Source organism: Lynx rufus, unplaced genomic scaffold (assembly GCF_022079265.1).
Source record: "Lynx rufus isolate CCGP_SWC_20201006 ecotype Redwood Valley unplaced genomic scaffold, mLynRuf1.p SCAF_15, whole genome shotgun sequence".
Classification (NCBI taxonomy): domain Eukaryota; kingdom Metazoa; phylum Chordata; class Mammalia; order Carnivora; family Felidae; genus Lynx; species Lynx rufus.
The window spans coordinates 23,215,214-23,235,958 of record NW_025814829.1 but is presented as its reverse complement, the minus strand read 5'-3'; the positions used below and the strand labels follow the sequence as shown (position 1 = coordinate 23,235,958).

The 20,745-nt window shown below is 39.1% G+C and overlaps 1 protein-coding gene across 1 annotated transcript in view; it reads left to right on the top strand.

The window, feature by feature from the left end:
* The window catches only part of IPO9 (importin 9), a 56,128-nt gene that overhangs the window by 15,081 nt on the left and 20,302 nt on the right, over positions 1–20,745 (top strand). Inside the window, exons 2-14 of the mRNA XM_047076690.1 lie at positions 4,727–4,788; positions 5,018–5,104; positions 5,876–6,077; positions 10,044–10,132; positions 10,941–11,027; positions 11,580–11,699; positions 11,815–11,915; positions 12,114–12,172; positions 12,754–12,905; positions 13,958–14,056; positions 14,945–15,051; positions 15,415–15,554; positions 17,984–18,143. Of these exons, the coding sequence (XP_046932646.1) occupies positions 4,727–4,788; positions 5,018–5,104; positions 5,876–6,077; positions 10,044–10,132; positions 10,941–11,027; positions 11,580–11,699; positions 11,815–11,915; positions 12,114–12,172; positions 12,754–12,905; positions 13,958–14,056; positions 14,945–15,051; positions 15,415–15,554; positions 17,984–18,143 (1,465 nt within the window). The remainder of the gene's footprint in view (positions 1–4,726; positions 4,789–5,017; positions 5,105–5,875; positions 6,078–10,043; positions 10,133–10,940; positions 11,028–11,579; positions 11,700–11,814; positions 11,916–12,113; positions 12,173–12,753; positions 12,906–13,957; positions 14,057–14,944; positions 15,052–15,414; positions 15,555–17,983; positions 18,144–20,745) is intronic.

The following is a 20,745-nucleotide window of genomic DNA, read 5'->3' as shown; positions in this document are numbered from 1 at the left end:
TGTAATAAGATTGTTTCACTTTCTTACCATTTGAGTGTTCACTGGAGTAGCACTTTTGCTTTCATTCAAATACTTTTTCTTTGTATTCACAGCTTAGCTGACACAAGAGGCCTAGCTTTCAGCCTCTCGGCTTTTGACATGCCTTCCTCACCAAGCTTTTTCTAAAGTGTGAGACATGCACCTCTTCCTTTCACTTGAACCCTTAGAGGTTATTACATGGTTTAATTTGGTCTAATTTCAATATTGTTGTGTCTGGTGGAATAGGGAGGCCCAAAGAGAGGGAGAGAGAAGGGGAAATGGCCAGTTAGTAGGGCCATCATAACACAGCATTTTTCAATTAAGTTCACCATCTTATATGGACACTTTGTGTTGCCTCAAAACAATTACGGTAGTAACGTCAAAGATCACTGATCACCATAACAAATATAATAATGGAGGGACGCCTGGGTGGTTCAGTCGGTTGAGTGTCTGACTCCTGCTCAGGTCATGATCTCACTGCTTGTGAGTTCGAGCCCTGCGTTGGGCTCTGTGCTGACAGCTCGGAGCCTGGAGCCTGCTTCAGATTCTGTCTCCACCTGTCTGCCCCTCCCCTGATCGTTCTCTCTCTCTCTCTCAAATATAAAATAAAACATAAAAAAATTTATATATATATATATATATATATATGTATATATAATGGAAAAGTTTAAAATATTGAGAGAATACCAAAATGTGACATAGAGACACAAAGTGAGCAAATACTGTTGAAAAAAATGTTGATAAACTTGCTCTACACAGGGTTGCCCCAGACCTTCGATTCATAAAAAAAAACTCAGTATCTACAAAGTGCAGTAAAGCAAGGTGCAATAAACAAGGTATGCCTGTAGTCCCACTTAATTTATTTTTGCTTTTGTTGCCTTTGCTCTTGGTGTCAAATACAGAAGGTCATCGCTAAAACTGATGTCAGGAAACTTAACACCTATGTTTTCTTCTAGAAGTTTTATGGTTTCTGGTCTTACATTCAAGTCTTTAATTAATTAACTTTGAATTAATCAAATAGTAAATTAATTAATTTTGAATTAGTTTTTGTGTATGGTGTAAGAGAGTGGTCCAGTGTCATTCTTTTGCATGTGGCTGTCCAGTTTTCCCAGTATCATTTATTCTTTTTTTTATTTTTTTTTTTTAAGCTTATTTATTTTTGAGAGAGAGACAGAGACAGAGCATGAGCTGAGCAGGGGCAGAGAGAGAGGGAGACACATAATCTGAAGCAGGCTCCAGGCTCTGAGCTGTCAGCACAGAGCCCGACGCAGGGCTAGAACCCACGAACCATGAGATCATGACCTGAGCTGAAGTCCGGTGCTTAACCGACTGAGCCACCCAGGCTCCCCCCAGGATCATTTATTGAAGAGACTGTCCTTTTCCCTTGGAGAGTCTTGCCTCCTTTGTCCTGAGTTAATTAACCATAGGTTTATTTCTGGGCTCTGTTCTGTTCCACTGATCTATGTGCCTTTATGCCAGTACCATAGTTTTGATTACTATAGTTTTGTAAATTAATTTTAAATCAGGGAGCCATGATGCTTCCAGCTTTGTTCGTGCTCAAGATTGCATTGGCTCTTTGGGGTTTCTCATGGTTCCACACAAATTTTAGGATTGTTCTATTTCTGTGAAAAACGCCATTGGAATTTTTATAGGGATTGCCACAATAACTGATTTTTAAAGTTTTTACTATGTGCCATGTGTTGTTCTCACAGGATTGCTTGGTAACTTGATACCATTATCTTTATTTTGCACATGGGGAAACTGGGGTTTGGAAAAGATAAGTAACTTTTCTAAGCTTAGACACAGTGGCTTCAGGATTTGAGCCTAAACTTGCCTAACCTGTGCTCTTAGCCTCTTCAGCTCCCTGCAAATAGGAATGATGCACCTGTCGTAACTGGTGCACCTACCACAACTGAACACCTCTGAAAAATTACCATTCAGTCTCTAGAACAGTGCTGTCCAGTAGGAATAAAATGGGAGTCACAGGTGAAATTTTAAATTTTCTAAAAGTTATATTGGGAAGGTAAAAAGAAAAAGGTAAAATTAAGTTTTAAAACGATTCATTTAACCTAAGGTGTGCAAAGTATTTCGATTTGTAATCCGTATAAGCATTACTAAAATATTTTACATTATTTTGTTTTCATACTAAGTTTGCAGTGTGGTATTTTAAACTTGCAGCACATGCCAGTTCTCACTAGCCACATCTCAGGTATTCAGTAGTCACTTGTAAGTGATGGCTATCATGTTGGATAGCACAGCCCTAGACTGTGAGATGTGAAAATTATGGTGCCCTCTTGGTCTTACATTCTTCTTCCTCATTTGACAAGTATAAATTAGATCTAATTTTTAAAAAAAAAAATTTGTAGTAAAATACACCTAATATTTACCATTTTAACATCTTTAAGTGTACACAGTCCAATGGTATTTAATATACTCACGTTGTTGCACAACTGTCACCACCAATTCTATTCATCTTGTAAAACTGACAGTCTGTAAACCCATTAAGTAACTCCTCATTTTCCCCTCCCCCAGCCCCTGGCAACTTCTGTTAAACTTTCTGTCTTTATGATTTTGACTACTCTAAGTAGCTCGTATCAAAATGGAATCATATAGTATTTGTCTTTTTGTGACTAATGTATTTTATTTAGCATAATGTCCTCAAGATTCACCTATTTTAGCAGTTGTTATATCATATTGCAGAATTTCCTTCCTTTTGAAAGCTGAATAATATTCCCTTGTACATATATATACTGCGTTTTATTTGCTCATCTCTGGATAGACACTTGGTTGCTTCTATCTTTTAGCTATTGTGAACAATGGTACTATGAACATGGATATGCAAATATCTCTTCAAGACTCTGCTTTCAGTTCTTTTGGTTATATACCCAGAGATGGAATTTGCTAGATCTTATGGTGATTCTATTTCTGATTTTTTGAGGAACCACTGTATTATTCTGCACAGCAGCTATGCCATTTTACATTCCCACCAGTCATGTGTAAGCATTCCAATTTCTCCACACCCTCCCCAGTACTTGTTTTCTGTTGTTTTGGTAGTAGCTATCCTAATGAGTGTGTGGTGGCATCTCGAAGTTTTGATTTGCATTTCCCTAGTGATTAATGATGTTGAGTGTCTTTTCAGGTGTCTATTGGCCATTATATATCTTCTTTGGAGAAATACCCATTTCAGTCTTGTGCTCATTTTTGAATTGGGTTGTTTGTTTTGTTGTTGTTGAATTTCAGTTCTCTGTGTTTGGGATATTAATCCCTTATCAGATAAATGATTTTTTTTGGAAAATTTTTTTCTTGTTAAGTAAACTTTACCCCATCGTGGTGCTTGAACTCACGACCCCAAGATCAGGAGTTGCATGCTCTACTGACTGAGCCAGTCAGGTCCCCTCCCCCCGCCCCCACGTTTTAGACAAGTGATTTACAAATAGTTTTTTCCGTCCTGTGGGTTGCCTTTTCACTGTATGGAAGTATTTTTTGATGCACAAAATTTTTGACTTTTTATGAAGTCTGATTTATGTATTTTTTCTTCTTTCTGTGCCTTTGGTATCATATCCAGGAAATCATTGCCAAATCTAAGGTCATGAAGCTTTTGTCCAGTGTTTGCTTCTGAGATTTTAAGTGTTTTAAGTCTTATATTTATTCCCCTGATTCATTTTGAGTTAATTTTTGTGTATAGTATTTGATAAGGGTCCAGCTTAATTTACTTGCATTATGGATATTCAATTTTCCCAACATTTGTTGAAAGCTGCCTTTTTCCCACTGAATGACTGTGGCATCTTTGTCAAAAATCATTTGACCATGTATGTGAGGGTTTACTTCTGGGCTCTCTATTCTTTTCATTGCTATATATTATCTGACTTTATGCCAGTACCACATTATTTTGATTACTGTAGATTTGTAGTAAGTTTTGAAATCAGAAAGTGTGAGTCCTCCGGGTTTGGTCTCTTTTTCTTTTTTTGGTCAAGATTGTCTTGGCTACTTGAGGTAGTCCCTTGAGATTCTGTATGAATTTTAGGATTTCTGTTTCTGGAAAAACCATCATTGAGATTTTAATGTGGATTCCATTGAAGCATTGAAGGATCTGAATTTTAATGTGGGAGTAAGCATTGTTTTTAGTCTCTCAATATGCATTTCTTTATTTTATTTTTTATTTTTAGTAGTTCTTTTAAGGTAAAATGTGGCATACCTGGAGATACACATCTCTCAATATGCATTTCAGGTTTACTGCTTACATTGCTTATTGGAAACTGTTCACTTAAAACAGTTATATTTTTAGGACTGAACCTGTTAAAGCCAGATTTTCTTATACTTAATCATCTCTTATCTAGTAGCGGATATCTGAACAACTCCTGAAATCTCACTTTTTAATTTTTCTTTGGGGTTAGATAGTCCTGGTTTTCAATTAGATACTATATTCATTGGTCTAAGAGGAAGATGTTGCCATCTTGGAAGATGCTATTCAGAGATTGGAAGAAGTGAGAGGGCTGGAACTATTCGTTGTAGGCAGCCATGCCCTACAGCCTAGCCTGTTTGTTTCTCCTACTTAGAAGAACCAATCTTAGCAGTTATCACCACTTTTAGAAGCAATGAATCAGTCCCCTTTCTGAAATCTTTCTTGTTGGCATCAGAGTTAAAGCTCAGTAAGTTGCTATGGCTTTCCTGGGTGTTTTTAGACTCAAAATAAAATTTTCTCTTTCAGAATTTGGTGTTCACCTGGCAGAGCTGACCGTAGATCCCCAGGGAGCACTGGCAATCCGTCAGGTAAGTCCAGACTGATTGACCCAATTTATAAGTAATTTCCCTTTTACTTGGTAATAAAACTTTCTTATTGGAAAGAGAAAGAATAAGGCCAATTTACAAATAACCTAGGATTTTGTACCAGATTTAGATGTACTTCAAATGAATGTATTAGGCCATCTGTATGTATATGATTTGTATATATGAAGAAAGTCTTTTTCTTGTTGTACTACTTGGCTTATTCTCTTCGCAGCTGGCATCAGTCATTTTGAAGCAATATGTGGAAACTCACTGGTGTGCCCAGTCAGAGAAGTTTAGGCCTCCTGAAACTACAGAAAGGGTAAGGAGAGTTACTTGATTAGTCCACCTGTAAAGAGTGAGAGGGCCATCTTAAGAGATTGAGCTGTCACCAATCTTTGACAACATGGGGCAATCAAAAGGCAGAAAAGGAGATTGATTGGTAGCTGGCATTATCGGCAACATGCTGTAGGTAAGAGACCTGAGTATCAGGCTGACCTGTGTTCACATTGCAGTTCTGCCTTTTACTAGCCATGAGAATATTGGAAGAGTATTTTAACCTCTAAGCTTCAATTTCCTAAATATCTAAAATTAGAATTAGAAATCCAACTTCAAAGAGTTGTTTGAGGATTAAATGAACCAGTGGTTCTACTTAGTACAGCACTATGCAACCATTCTGGGCCCCCAAGAAACTCTGAGATACAAGGTCTAGGGCAACACTGCCCATTGAAACTCTGTAGCTATGAAGATATTCTGTATCTGTGTTGTCTAGTACAGTAGCTACTGGCTACGTAGGGTGTTGAGCACTTAAAATGTGACTGCTGCAACTCAGGAAGTGAATTTTTTTATTGCATTTCATTATCATTTAAATGTAAAGGGCCACATGTAGCTGGTGGCTAACGTAATGGACTGCATAAGTTTAGAGATAATAGATGAACTCTCCAAATGAACAATTTGTCAAGTTTGTGTATTGGAATTTTTGATAGATATGCGATACCTCGTGTGCGTTGCTTTTTCAACACATAAACTGGATGGGACTCTACCAGTCACTTATAACCTGGTCTAATGACAGGTGGGCTTTTCTCCTCTGCAGGCAAAAATTGTTATCCGGGAGCTATTGCCCAATGGGTTGAGAGAATCAATAAGTAAGGTGCGCTCCAGTGTGGCCTATGCGGTGTCAGCCATTGCCCACTGGGACTGGCCCGAAGCCTGGCCCCAGCTCTTCAACCTGCTCATGGAGATGTTGGTGAGCGGAGATTTAAATGCAGTCCATGGAGCCATGCGAGTGCTGACAGGTATTAGAAGCTATTCCCTGGTATTGGTACTTGGATCCCAAGAACACTTACAAGAGGTTACGTGACAGAATGGCTCTGACCAGTAAGAACTGAAATTTATAGCTCTACTTGATGCTCCTCCTCCCTCCTAGTTTTTGTCCCCATGTCTATCTATCCTCCTGCTCCCTTGACTCTTTCCAGGGAATCACGTGGGTTTACTATTTCTACTACTATGAAACCTTAGCCCTTGAGGATAGAGTAATAGCATAGTAGTTGAGGATTCAGATTTCAGTTCATATTCTGGTTTTACCTTGACCCAAGTTACTTAGTCTCCTGAGAGTCAGTTTTCTTGTATATAAAATGAAGATAATAACAGTGTTTACCTCACACGGTCTTTTGGTAAGTTTAAATGAGCTAATAAATCTACATAAAGTGTTTCGTGTAATAACTGACTTGGGGGGCATCTGGGTGGCTCAGCCGGTTAAGCATCCGACTTCAGCTCAGGTCATGATCTCACAATCTGTGAGTTCAAGCCCCGTGTCAGGCTCTGTGCTGACAGCTCAGAGCCTGGAGCCTGCTTCGGATTCTGTGTCTCCCTCTCTCTCTGCCCCTCCCCTGCTCATGCTCTGTCTCAAAAATAAATAAAAACATTAAAAAAAAATTTAATAACTGACTTGGAAGTAGTAAGCACTCAGTAAATTTTAGCCATTATGATCATTATCATTATTATACTCATTTTCTACTTAGTTCAACCAACTCAAAGTTAAGAATAGTCAAATAGCATTCTTTATAGGAATATAACAAAGAAGATAAAAACAATATATGATTCTGACTTTCACTTGGTCAGCTTAGATCAAGTGTTTGGTATCTTTTCTTTCTTTCTGTTCTAAGAAGGTGATAAAAATACTTGAAGAAAAATACTTTAATCCAAGCAGATTTGGTGGATATCTTGTCTAAGCTTGATTAATCTATTAATCCCTCACAGAGGGATATGGTCTCTCATACCATATAGGTATGGTATGAGTTTCCCAGCTTTGCGAGTTCTCCTCTGGTTCCTGTCCCCCTAGAGGAAGTCACTACTCTATTTTGCCTTCAAGGAATCCTTTCCTGGACATTAGCAACCTTCTGTTGGTCTTTTGGAAATCATATTTCCCCTCTGCTCAGACAGGCTTGTGAAATGTCTGCCCATATCTTCTCTCTTTCTCTGTGACCTGTTAACTTACCGGAAATGTATTCTTACCTAGTTATGAATACCATTTCTACTTTTCTTGACTCTCAGTTTATTGAACGTGGCATCTAGTCCCAGTTTTACTAGTTCAAGTTCTGTTCATGGTATGTAATAGCAATTCTCTGTCCAAAAGCAAATTCTTCATTCCCTTTTGTTTCAGACCTCCTCTTCCCACATCTTTGCTCCCTTTTTCAACTGCCCACTATATCCAAAACATTCCTCACTCAGATTTTCACTTCCCTGCTTATTATTTCCCTTGCTTCTCTTGTATGACTCATTATTCAGGTGACTTCATATATACTCCTTTCCATGGAATTAACCTTCTAGGATTCTTTAAAACTTCATGGTGCCAGAATATCAGTTAACAGCTATGTTTTCTACTAAGAGAAAAAGGCATGTTCCCCTCCAGTCTTCCAACACAAAGTTCAGCTTTCTAAAAAATCTAGAGGAGAGAGGTGGTTGTACATTTATCATACTTGGGATACTGTAGAACCATCATTGTGCTTGACTAAGGAAATCACTGTTCAGTGAGATCACTTTTCTGTCAGCCACAGGGAAAGAACTATGCGGGAAATGTGTATTGTTTTCTATTGGAGTCAGCAGACATGAGATGGATAGCTGCCAACCTCCATTCCCAAATAGCTGCTTCACGTATTTTCAAACAAGAATAGACTGTGTTCCAACAACAGCAACTCAGGCATGCGTGAAGACAGCAGGACATTGGTGTGTGAACAGGAGACCGTAGGAAAATGGGACTGATTCTCTTGTGTTTTTTTAAGATACTATACCAGTCTCAGGACACCTGGGTGCCTCAGTTGGTTAAACATCCAACTTCAGCTCAGATCATGATCTCGCAGTTCAGGATTTTGAGCCCCATGTTGGGCTGTCTGCTGTCAGCACAGAGCCCGCTTCGGATCCTCTGTCTCCCTCTCTCTTTACCCCTCCCCTGCTCGCTCACACGCACGTGCGCACGTTCTCTGTCTCTGTCTTTCAAAAATAAAATTTAAAAAACACTAAAAAAAAAAAGGTACTATACCAGTCTCCCTTTAATAAGCTTTCCATTAAGTTTATCTATTTTTAAATGAAAAGTAACTAACACTAATGGTGTAAAGGAAATGCAAACATAGCAGCTAAGGATTGAAATATTTGACCACAGGGGCACCTGGGTGGCTCAGTCGGTTAAGCATCAGAATTTGACTCGGGTCATGATCTCACAGTTCGTGAGTTTGAGCCCCGCATCAGGCTCTGTGCTGACAGAAGCTGGAGCCTGCTTCAGATTCTATGTCTCCCTCTCTGCCTCTAACCCACTCGCATTCTGTCTCTGTCTCTCTCAAAAATGAATGAACATTAAAAAAAAAAATTTTAAGTGTTAATTGAGACTACTAGGAATGATTTTATAGGAGAGCAAAAAATGTGATTAAGCAATTTATTAGTAGGATTAAGCTAAACTACATTTTCCATAAAATTTGTTTTCGTTAATCTGCTATTCATCACATTTGTTTGGACTAATTTCTTTGGATTTCTAAAGAAAATAGAACATTTATTTTATTCAGAGCTCAAAATTTATTCTTTAGGAGGAAACCAAGCTAGTAAAGAAGACTCAGTCTTGAATACATGATCTTCATACGACTTCTGGCGATTGATATTGCCCAAAATTTGGGGGGTATATTAACCTTGAAAGTGCCGACATGCATTTCTAGTTGCAGATTCTCCTGAAAAATGTCCCAGTTCACTAGCTCCATTTCTGTAGTGATAATGGGGAATTGCCAGGAAAAGCAGCAGAAAAAGTGAACAAACACTGGAACCCCGGGGCTTGTATTTATTTCACAGTTTTAGTAACATGAGACCCACGGGACCCCATGAGACCCCTTCATACTTTCCCAGTGCCTTGTGCACAAAGTGAAGAGAAAGACACAACCTCTATTTCTCTCACCTTCTTCAAGTCTCATTTCATATATAGGTTGCTTTTTGCCACATTCGTATGGTGGAAATCCTTTCTCTTCCAATGAGCAGCAACCTCTGGCTTCTAGGTCAATAAATGTCATTCACTGGGAAGAATAACATATACAGAGTGGAGTTGAAGCCTAGTAAGCCTGCATATGTTTTATTATGCGGATCAAAACAACTCACCAAGGGAGAGTATTAAAAATGGAACCAAAAAGGGACGCCTGGGTGGCTCAGTCGGTTGAGCATCCGACTTCAGCTCAGGTCATGATCTGACAGTCCGTGAGTTCGAGCCCCGCATCAGGCCCTGGGCTGACAGCTCACAGCCTGGAGCTGCTTCGGGTTCTGTGTCTCCCTCTCTCTCTGCCCCTCCTCCACTCGTGCTCTGTCTCTCTCACTCTCCAAAATGAATAAATGTTTAAAAAAAAATTTTTTTTTTAAATGGAATCAAACGTAAGACGCCTTAAAGTGCATCTGGATGTTGACGATCAGGTATAAATTAGACTAATACAGGATTTTCCTAAGGTGACCTTACAAGGACTTTTATGCAGCTCTTAGAGATTTTCTTTCAGTGTTTACATAAAGGTTTTTTTCTCAATCTTACGTATTTTCCTGTATCTTTGTGCTATTCTCTTTCCCTTTCTAACAAATAATAACTCTTGCTACTGTTCCTTCCCCAGAATAAGACCACCAGGCCTGTGTCTTTACCTGTACGCTATCTGCTTGGGAACTGCCACTTAGAAGCAGTGTGAAAATTTTCCCACTTCCATATTTATAAAGCAGTATTTTTTATAGTACTCCATTTTTCTTTGTAGAATTCACTCGAGAAGTAACAGACACACAGATGCCACTTGTTGCTCCTGTCATCCTCCCAGAGATGTATAAGATCTTCACTATGGCCGAGGTATGCAATCTCAGCTCCAGGATCACAGCAAGTAAGAGCTGCTTAGGTTCTGGTCAGCCTCCACATCTCGTGTGGGAGACGGTTATATTTGCAGCGATCCCCACACCTAAAGACCAGAACGGACAGAGATCTGAATCTGGGTTAACCTTAGAACCTTCACATATAACTGCAGGGGCCAGCCTTTGATAAGGGAGTGAGAGAGCTGCATTGTTTCTTCACATTATGATCTCATAGCTCCTGGCACCCTGCATCCCCTGAGCACCTAGTGCTTTGTGCTCCCTCTATCCTCTCATTACGGCATCCTGCCTCGTTACGGCACCTCAGTCAACTGTGTGGAAGCAGTCTATCACTGCATTGCCCATAATAGGTTTATAATATACTGTATATGTGTTTGATTACCGTATATACAAATGGTGACTCATTCATAATAAACTATGAGTGCCCAGTGGGTAATGTTTTAACCTCCCTACTTCACTCTGCCCCCAGTCAAGGGTCTATCTTTTGAAAGAAATACGTTGACTGTGTTGAGATTTCAAGCAGTGCCAAGCCTAATATTTTTAATAAAATCAGACCACAGAGGCCTACATATATAGGCTAATTCCAGTGAATTCTAACGTTCTGCTGGCTTTTATTCTCTGAATTAAAGAGAATATCCGTATCTGCTGGATATGAGTGGATGGTGTTTCCGATCTCTCTAGGAATCCAGTCCCATGTCAGATTGAGAAGTCCTAGTTTTTCTTCTGACCCCAGATATGCAAACATAGACACAGACATACCTATCTCAGGGCTGTGCTGTAACTTTTCCCAGGTGTATGGTATTCGAACCCGTTCCCGAGCTGTGGAGATTTTTACCACTTGTGCCCATATGATCTGTAACATGGAGGAATTGGAAAAGGTAAGGAAGCCTTTTGGTCACTAACAGACTTCATGCTTAAAAATCTTTATGCCTTCTGTTGGAGGCACAGCAGTGACTGATTTCATTTCAAGAGTACCAGAATGCATGCTAATTGTGGTTGCATTTAACATTTTGATTACATTTGTATATAATTTAGTTTCCTTTCATTTGAGCCTTATTTCTTCTGACACCTTATCCTGCATCTTTTCATATTAATCATCACCCAGAACTTGACTACTCTTTTATAGCCTTTTTTTTTGGTCTCACATGAGACAAAGCTAGCTGAAAAACACCAATCCCTGTCATTCCAAAGTAGTTTTGAAAAGTTGGTCTTGTAGAATAACTTTTAAGAAGGCCGTGGTGAGGAACTGCAGGTGTTAGAGAAGGAAATATGAAATCTTGGGTAGCACTTCCAGTGACTTGATAGCTGTACTTTTCTGATTGGAACCTGAGCCCAGAGAAATCTTTCGATGCCTCAGATCTTGGTGTTTGATATGTGCATTGAAGCCATTGATTTATAAGTATGTTCAATATTGACTGGTTTGTTACCAGGGTGCAGCCAAAGTTCTGATCTTTCCTGTGGTGCAGCAGTTCACAGAGGCCTTTGTTCAGGCCCTCCAGATACCAGATGGCCCCACATCTGACAGTGGGTTTAAGATGGAAGTCCTAAAGGTAAATATTTACTACTGTTGTGGTACTTGGGAGTTTTAGAGGATGGTCTGAAATCATTGGTTTTTCTCCTCCATCACTTGTAACTCTCAGGTCTTTTTTCTCTGTAATTTCTCAGGCAGTGACAGCCCTGGTGAAAAACTTCCCAAAGCACATGGTGTCCTCCATGCAACAGATTCTGCCTATTGTCTGGAACACCCTAACTGAGAGTGCAGCTTTATATCCTTTTCAGAAAGCTTGAGGGACCTGCTACCACCTGTAGTCGGGAATCTAGCACTGGGTCTTGCATTCATATGACTCCACTTTTTTAAATGACTTTTTTAAAGTATCTGCTCTTAGTGTTGGAATGTGTAACATTCTCTTGTAGAGTATATGTAAAGCAGACTCCAAATTCTATTTCTTTACTCTTCATCATACTTATGTGAGGACAGAAGTAAATTACACAGAAGAAGTAGAAGATCCTGTGGATTCTGATGGTATGTAGTTTATCTGATCTTAACAGATACACCACTCGGTGAGGAAAGGGCTCTAGGAAAGGAAAAAAGCCAGAGACAGATAATAGCGGTAACGTAGAGGCTTCACTCTCATAAGTTAAGTTTTCTAGTTGAGTTTCCTTTCAGTGTATTAGATGTGGGGAAATGAGACATTGAAAATCTTTAATCTGTTCCTCAAAGGCATTTGCATAAATCTCATAAAATAGAATTTCTGATTTAGAAGAGATACCTTAAAGGCCATCTAATCCAGCCTACTTCTTTGTGGCAGATGATATTTTCATTTCTGTTTTAATATTTTTTAAGTGTTTCAAATCAAAAATAGACACGCTGGAAGATATATTCAGTGTTTCTGATTCTTTTGCTTAAGAAACCAAAGAATCTTTGATATTCTCGAAGTTCCTTTCTTTGACTCCTTAGCGTCTCTCTTTGTTCCCTTGGGAATAAAAATTAGCAAGGACTGTAAATATTCATTAATTTACCAAGATAATGTAGCTCATTTCCAGCATACATGCTGTCCTTTTGTTTGCTTGTCATTAAAATCTTCTCTTGTGTATTTCCTGTAGGTGAAGTCCTGGGCTTTGAAAATCTCGTCTTTAGCATTTTTGAGTTTGTCCATGCTCTCCTAGAAAATAGCAAATTCAAAAGCACTGTTAAGAAAGCCTTGCCTGAGTTGATTTACTATATAATCCTGTACATGCAAATCACTGAGGAACAGGTAAATGATATTTGGGAGACAGTTACCAGCTTCTTTTTAGAAAGTGCAACTTGAATGTGAGATCTAGGTCAAGTGAACAGTTATATTTCTAAAAATAGACACTAGAAGAATAACTTCATGTGAAGTTCTAGGAAAGCTTTTTTTTTTTTTTTTTAATATTTATTTCTGCAAGAGAGAGAGAGAGAGAGAGTGCATGCAGGTGCACATGCAAGCAGGGGAGGGGCAGAGAGAGAAAGAATCCCAAGCAGGCTCTGCACTGCCAGCACAGAGCCCAATGTGGGCCTCAAACTCACAAACCGTAAGATCATGATCTGAGCCGAAGTCAGATGCTCAACTGACTGAGCCACCCAGGTACCCCTCTAGGAAATCTCTGCGTTCTGTGGTTTTATTAACTCCTATATTAGATAATTGGACTTTGAGAATACTTTTACTTTTGCTTCCATACTACCACTAACCAAAGACCCTGGTTTCTGGAAGAATCTATTCCTTTTCTATAAATACTGACATATAGAGATCATTAGCCTGGTTGTTGGGTCAGTAGACTAGAAAGGAGCATTAAAAAAATAAGATAATGCCTCTCTTATATAAATAGCACAAGAATCGACATAATTTTCACATTAAATATTCCATCAGACCTAATATAGTCAAATATATTCAAAGTTGATCTATCAGAAAGTGAAAGCTGGTTAAAAGTAGCAGAGAACTAGTAATCAGCTCAGTGTCTACTAGAGAGCAGTAACTTTTGTTACTTGCCTTGGTAAAGGATTTACTTCTCTACATCAAAGAGAAAAGACTGAGGCTAGAGTTCCGTTCAAGATAAAAACAAAAGAGGGTGCCTGGCTGGCTCAGTCAGTGGAGCATGTGACACTTGGTCTCGCGGTTGTGAGTTCAAGCCCTACGTTGTATGTAGAGATTGCTTAAAAATAAAATCTTTAAAAAATAATAATAAATGAAAACAAAAGGTTGAAATCTTCTGGGTGTGTGGATGAAAAAAGGGAACATATGAACCAGATTGGCAACCTCACAAAGACCTAACTGCATCATCCTTTCAGATTAAAGTATGGACAGCCAACCCCCAACAGTTTGTTGAAGATGAAGATGATGATACTTTCTCCTACACTGTTAGGATTGCAGCTCAAGACCTATTGCTTGTAAGTGGGTTCCCTTGATACTTGAACCAGAATATCCTAACCAATCACTTGAACGTTCCCTCTTCTTTGTAGACAACTAACCCAAGTTGAGCAGTGTTATTGAGTGACTTTATCTTAGACTTCTTTGAGGATAATAAAAGAGCTTCTCAAATGAAGTTTGAGACTCGGGAATTCCAAAGTCATTCCTGCTGGTTTTGGTTTACAAGTAAATATTAGATGTAAAAATTGTGCAGAGGATAAAGTGTTCTAATAAGGGTAATTGAATCAGGAACATTCAGTTTAATTCACTCTTAAGCCAGAATCTGTAGCATAAACCAGATGTTGGCAAACATTTTTAAGAAATTAGATTACTGAGAGATGAACATCCAAACAAACATCTGCTGTTTTCTTTGGCTCTCACTAGTGCATAGAATTGTCTCTGGGTCGAAGTTGTGTGAAGAAACTGCCTCTTGTGTTCTGTTGGGTGAGAGGTTCTCATTATTAGCGAACTCACTTCTCATTAACCTTTAGTATTTCTAAGGCACCTATGAAAGATCACAACTAAGTTTCAGTTCGTAGATTAGCCTTTTATTTCTACAGTCAAGCTCCCAGAATAAATAAGCTTCATTCGAAGCTGAATTAATCATTGCTCACTTATACTCTGCTCAATATAGCCAGAGAGCTTTACATTTTGTTAGCTTTACAAGTCTAGGCACTGCAGAAATACTACTTTAATTCCATTAAAGACCCTGAACTAATAAGGGTTATATTTTTAATATGCCTAATTGGGACTTGGCATGTGTGTGTGAATGAGCGTGAACCATTGAGTTTGCAATTAAATTTGCAGTTTGCAATTAAGATGGGTTTAATTGCACAGATAGGTTTATTAGCCCTCCCCTCTCTCCCTAGGCTGTGGCCACTGATTTCCAGAATGAGAGTGCAGCGGCCCTGGCTGCTGCAGCCACCCGGCACTTACAAGAGGCTGAGCAAACCAAAAACAGCGGCACCGAACACTGGTAAGAGTGAGCAACTGATACTTAACTTAGGGACATGTTCTGGGCATCAGATCTGAGGCAGATCCTTGCTTTGAATCATGTGTTTTAAAGCCATCCTCCCAACCTTAAAATAATTGGTTAAGATGCTTTTATTGTACCCCTTGATTCCGAAAGCCTTGAAGGGAAGGACCTTTACTTTGTTTTTAATTAGAAAAATCTGTTATTAAATTTCCCTGTTTTCAGCTGTAGGTTTAGATTAGAAGGGTAGATAAATGTCCCTTTTGGGTCAGATTGTGCTGGACTACCCATTCATGTTTCTACTTCCTTCAGATGTCTTTTTGGCAGTGTAGTTTGTTTTACCAGGCTATGGTATCACTTTTGCAGGTGGAAGATACATGAGGCATGCATGCTTGCCCTTGGCTCGGTGAAGTCCATCATCACTGACAGTGTGAAGAATGGCAGGATCCATTTTGACATGCATGGGTTCCTGACCAATGTCATCCTTGCAGACCTCAACCTCTCAGGTACATTTTAGTACAATGCCAGGATTCACGCCTGTCGTCAACTCAGTTATATTGTTCATTTAGATAGGTAAGCCAGATATTCATGTGTCCTTAGAGTGGAAAATTCTTTCCACCCTAGAGCTTGAACTCATCTAAACTTCTAACACAGCCTAGAGACCGTGGCTCAAGCTTTACCAACAAAGATACTAATATTGCCACATTCATAATTTTTCCACTCTGTTTACTTCCCTTCCAAATCTGTGCTCACATTTATGGATGGTTTTGGCATTTGAATAGGATGCAGATTTGGTTGCTGTACCTTGAGAACTTTGGCTTGAGTTCTGTCATTATTAAGTCCAAACTACCTTTAGACAGTTTATGTCAGTGTCATTCTTCCTGTTTGTTTCCTGTCTTTTTTCTCAAACTTTATTCTTGGCCAATATCCAGATAACTAGAATGTTCCCTTCTCATGTTCATGTTAGCTACTTGCCTTGAAAAAAAAAAAAAAGTAGGCTCTACTATATTAGATTTATTTCTCCAGCAATGTAGAGCAGTGATTAAGAATCATCATTTCTCTCTTTGCCATCTTCAGCTACATTGTTTCTGCCTATGCCATGCCTTATTCTGATCCTTAGAGACTTCCCCCATTACAAAAGGTCATCTTTGCTTTGTCCAAATACGTAAATCACGGGACATGTGGCATTGTTTGCTCTATTCTCAATCCATTCACTTGCCTCTCACTCGTAGGCTAGCCGTTTGAGTAGCTGAAGCCATTTGAAAGCATTCTACTCTAACTCTAAATAGGTAATCTATTATAAGATATGTGTGGCATCACCTCCATTCTCTGAATCACAGAATTAAAGTGGTTGAACATCCAGAGCTCAGACCCATTGGGAATATCCTTTTTCACTCTATACTTAACTTACGCTGGTGAATATGTTTTCTTTTTTCATACTAGAATATAAGGTGTCTGAAAATAGAAATCATGTCTAATACATGTTTGTGTCCCTCAATGCTTTGCATATAATAGACATTTCATAATTATGTGTTGAATGAAAGTGTTCAAAGTTCTCAAATCCATCAACATATTTTTTATAGAATTTACCCTGGTAAAGAACCTTCAGAAATTCGTGGAGACTTGAGAATATTTACAATTGAGACAGTTGTCCTGCCTACAGTTAAAAACTTTTCTACACCAGCCATTCTCAAGCTTTCTGGTGTCAGGACCTCTTTGCTCTCTTAAAAATTATCAGTGGTCCGAAAGAGATTTTTGTGTGAATTTTCTGTGTCAATATTCAACATATTAAAAATTAAAACTGAGAAGTTTCTAAAACACAGGAATTGCAAGCATACATTTCATTAGCTGTCAGAGCTGTGGTGTCAGCACATCAGATGACCTCTGGAAAACTCCACTGTACACTTGAGAAGGAGTGAGAGTGAAAAAGATGGATAATGTCTTGATATCACTATGAAAGTTTTAACTTTTGGGACTCCCAAGAGTCCCTAGACCATACTTTGAGAGCTGCTACTCTGTATTACATAAATTAGTATGTATTTTAAATTATATGAATGGCACAGGTTGTTAGGTTCTGCTCAATAATTCTCATCAACTACATGTTTACAAGTAACTAAGTTAAGCCCTGTGACAAGCTGAGTAAGTATAGTCTCTGTCATCAGGCAGGTTATAGTAAGCAGGGGCAGGGGTGGGGGTGGGGGGGTAGTAGTCCTTACACTGGTGGCTGGAATATCCAACAAAATATGCTACATGTAAGAAAGCTAAAGACATAGGATTACAGCAGCACAGAGATAGTTAGGATTACTTTAGCCCAAGAAGTCAGTTCGGTTATGCAAGTAGCAGTGAATGTGTTGGCCTATATACAAAGCACAGAAATGGCAAAGTAAGATGTGAGTTGCTGGGAGGGGTGTACGGTTGAGTTTAGAAGGCATAAAGGGAAACCACAGGTAATGCTAGTCATTGACCTCAGGGGGTGTTGAATATAAGGCTTAACTAAAATGGTCTTTATTTGGTAGACTATGGAATTTATTGATAGATACTAAATAATGACAGAACTATGATTTACAATGTTCCAACGATGGTCCAAGAGTAGGAACAACTGGCAATGGAGAAGACATTTAGAGGACTAACTAGTAGTGCAGGTAAAGGATAATGAGAGCTAGGGTTGGGAATGAGAGAGGTAAGTCTTTTTAGCCTAAGAATATTCAATATCTACTTTGCAAATAGTGCAAAGTGAAACTGGGAAAATGATTCTGTACCAAAGGTCATATATTTGCTTTTATCTTATAAGGTCATGCTTTTTCGTTAAGTAAGTTGTATATATTATGTAGTATCCAGTTACTGTGACAAGTTGAGGATGGAGGTGAGAAGGAGAAAGGGCAAGTAACAGAACCTTTTTATTGTTCAACCCCTAATTGGTCTCTCTTCCTCCCAGTGTCTCCTTTTCTCTTGGGCCGGGCACTTTGGGCTGCCAGTCGGTTCACTGTTGCTATGTCTCCTGAATTGATCCAGCAGTTTCTACAGGCAACAGTTAGTGGTCTTCATGAGACACAACCCCCATCTGTTCGAATATCTGCTGTGAGAGCCATCTGGGGGTGAGTACACCACCTTAGGGTGTTATGCGCTACTTAAGAGAAAATTACTCAAAGTAGAAGTCCCAAACAGCATTTGACCAGTAGATTATGTTGCTTAGAAATTTCTGATGAAGATCTCCTACAAAATGGTGAGTGGAGAGGGAAAGAAACCATATCAGGAAAGTGGCATCAAGAGATAAATAACATGCATAGGATTGCACATTAAAGAATTATAGAAGTAGGATTAGAGCCAGGTCATTTTGTTGATTGATTTCTCTGTATTTGAAGTTAAGTTTGGGATAACGTAGCCTAGAAACACTGCTTCTTTTTTCCCAATTTTACCTCTTTTTCACAGCCAGTATACTAGTTGCTCAGCTAGTCATTTATTTATATTCCTACCAAGATCAGATGGAGCATTGTTGCTTTAACAAACATATTAAAGTCCAAACTTAAAAGTCTCAGTTGAATCCTAAAAACTACCTAAAATCCTAAAAGTACAAAATTCATCTTCTACCTATCTGCGCTGTCTTCTTACCTTTTGAAGCAGAGATTGAGATGCTGTTCATTATATATGTCTTTAGAAAGCATTGAAGGGAAATGATGTAAGCCAGATAACTGAATAAGACGCCCTTCACTAGTGTCTCTCCCTCAACAATAACTTGGCATCTCATGGTGGACAACATGTCTTTGTGGGAGCTGTGAGACCCAGAGAGGAGACTGTGAAACCCCAGTGCCATCCAAAAACAAGGAGAGCTATTTTGAGAGGATGGGCCCACACCCCAGCAGCCGATACACTAACCCTAGCCCTGGCTGTAGCCTGAGACACAGCTCCATGCCCTTGAGGGCATGGCTACAGCCCCATTTGGCTTGGATTCTATCACCAGCACCACACACTAAGTACCCAGGAGAATCTTACCCAATTGTGTGTTGCATAATAGGAATACAGACCTCAATCCCAGATGTGGACCCTGAAGTAGCCCGTGAACTGGCTCCACTCCCTTTCAGCTGTGGTCCTGGAGAACACAGATTTAGACAATCCACTCATGGATGAGGGAATCCCTCTGTGGAAGTTCAGGAGTCCAACAGAGGAATTCCAGCATACCACTGGGGCAGAAGAGTCCAAGATTGGACACTTTGAAGGGGTCAGTCAATAAAGACTGGAGGAAGTAACTGTTACTTCACTTGTGAAGACAGCAATACAAGAAAGACTTCAAGGAACATGAAAAATCAAAGAAACATGACACCACAAAAGGAACACAATAATTTTCTGGTAACTGACCCCAAAGATAGAAATCTATGATATACCTGATAAAGAATCCAAAAGAGCTATTTTAAGGAGCTCAGTGAGCTATAAGAAAACAGAAAAACAAATTGATGAAATCAGAAAAACAATACATAAACAAAATGAGAAGTTCAACAAAGACAGAAATCATGAAAAAGAACCAAGCAGAAATTCTGGACGTGAAGAATACAATGAATGAAAGAAAAAATGCAACAGAGACCATCAACAGCAGAACAACTCAAGCAGAGGAAAGAAAGAACCTGTAAGGTAGAAGACAAGACCTTGAAATTACCCACTCAAGGAGGGCAAAGAATAAAGAATGAAAAAGAATTGGGGCGCCTGGGTGGCGCAGTCGGTTAAGCGTCCGACTTCAGCCAGGTCACGATCTCGCGGTCCGGGAGTTCGAGCCCCGCGTCGGGCTCTGGGCTGACAGCTCAGAGCCTGGAGCCTGTTTCGGATTCTGTGTCTCCCTCTCTCTCTGCCCCTCCCCCGTTCATGCTCTGTCTCTCTCTGTCCCAAAAATAAATAAACGTTGAAAAAAAAAAAAAATTTAAAAAAAAAAAAAAAGAATGAAAAAGAATGAAGAAAACCTATGTGAACTTTGGGATACCATTAGGAGAAACAAACTGTGAATAAATTGGAGCCCCAGAAGGAGAGGTAGAAGGGGGCAGAAAGCTTATTTACAGAAATAATGTCTGAGGGACACCTGGGGTCACTCAACAGGTTAAACGTCAAACTCTTGATTTCAGCTTAGGTCATGATTTCATGGTTGTGAGATCAAGACCCACATTGGGCTCTGCACTGAGAATGGAGCCTGCTTGGGATTCTCTCTCTTCTTCTCTTTCTGTCTTTCTCCAAATAAATAAATAAACATTAAAAAAAAAGAAAGAAAAAGTGTCTGAGAACTTTCCAAATCTGAGGAGAAAGTATACATCCAAGTTCATGAAGCTAATATTTCACCCCCAAATTTCAGTTTAAAGTGATCTCCAATATACATTATAATAAAACTGTCTAAAATCAAGTGGATTTTAAAGTAGAAAGAGAAAAAAAATGTTCTCTCATACAAGGAAATCCCCGTAAGATTATCGGCTGATTTTGCAGTAGAAACCTCACAGGCCAGAAGAGAATGGGATGATATATTCAAAGTACTGAAAATAAAAACTGCCAACCAAGAATATGCGGCAAAGATGTTCTTCAGGAACAAAGACAAGATAAAGTGTCTCAAACAAAGCTGAAGAAATTCTTCACCACTAGACCTACCTTACAAGAAGTGCTGAAAGGAATTCTTTAAGCTGAAATGAAATTAGTAATATGAAATATACTACACACTGGTAAAGATAC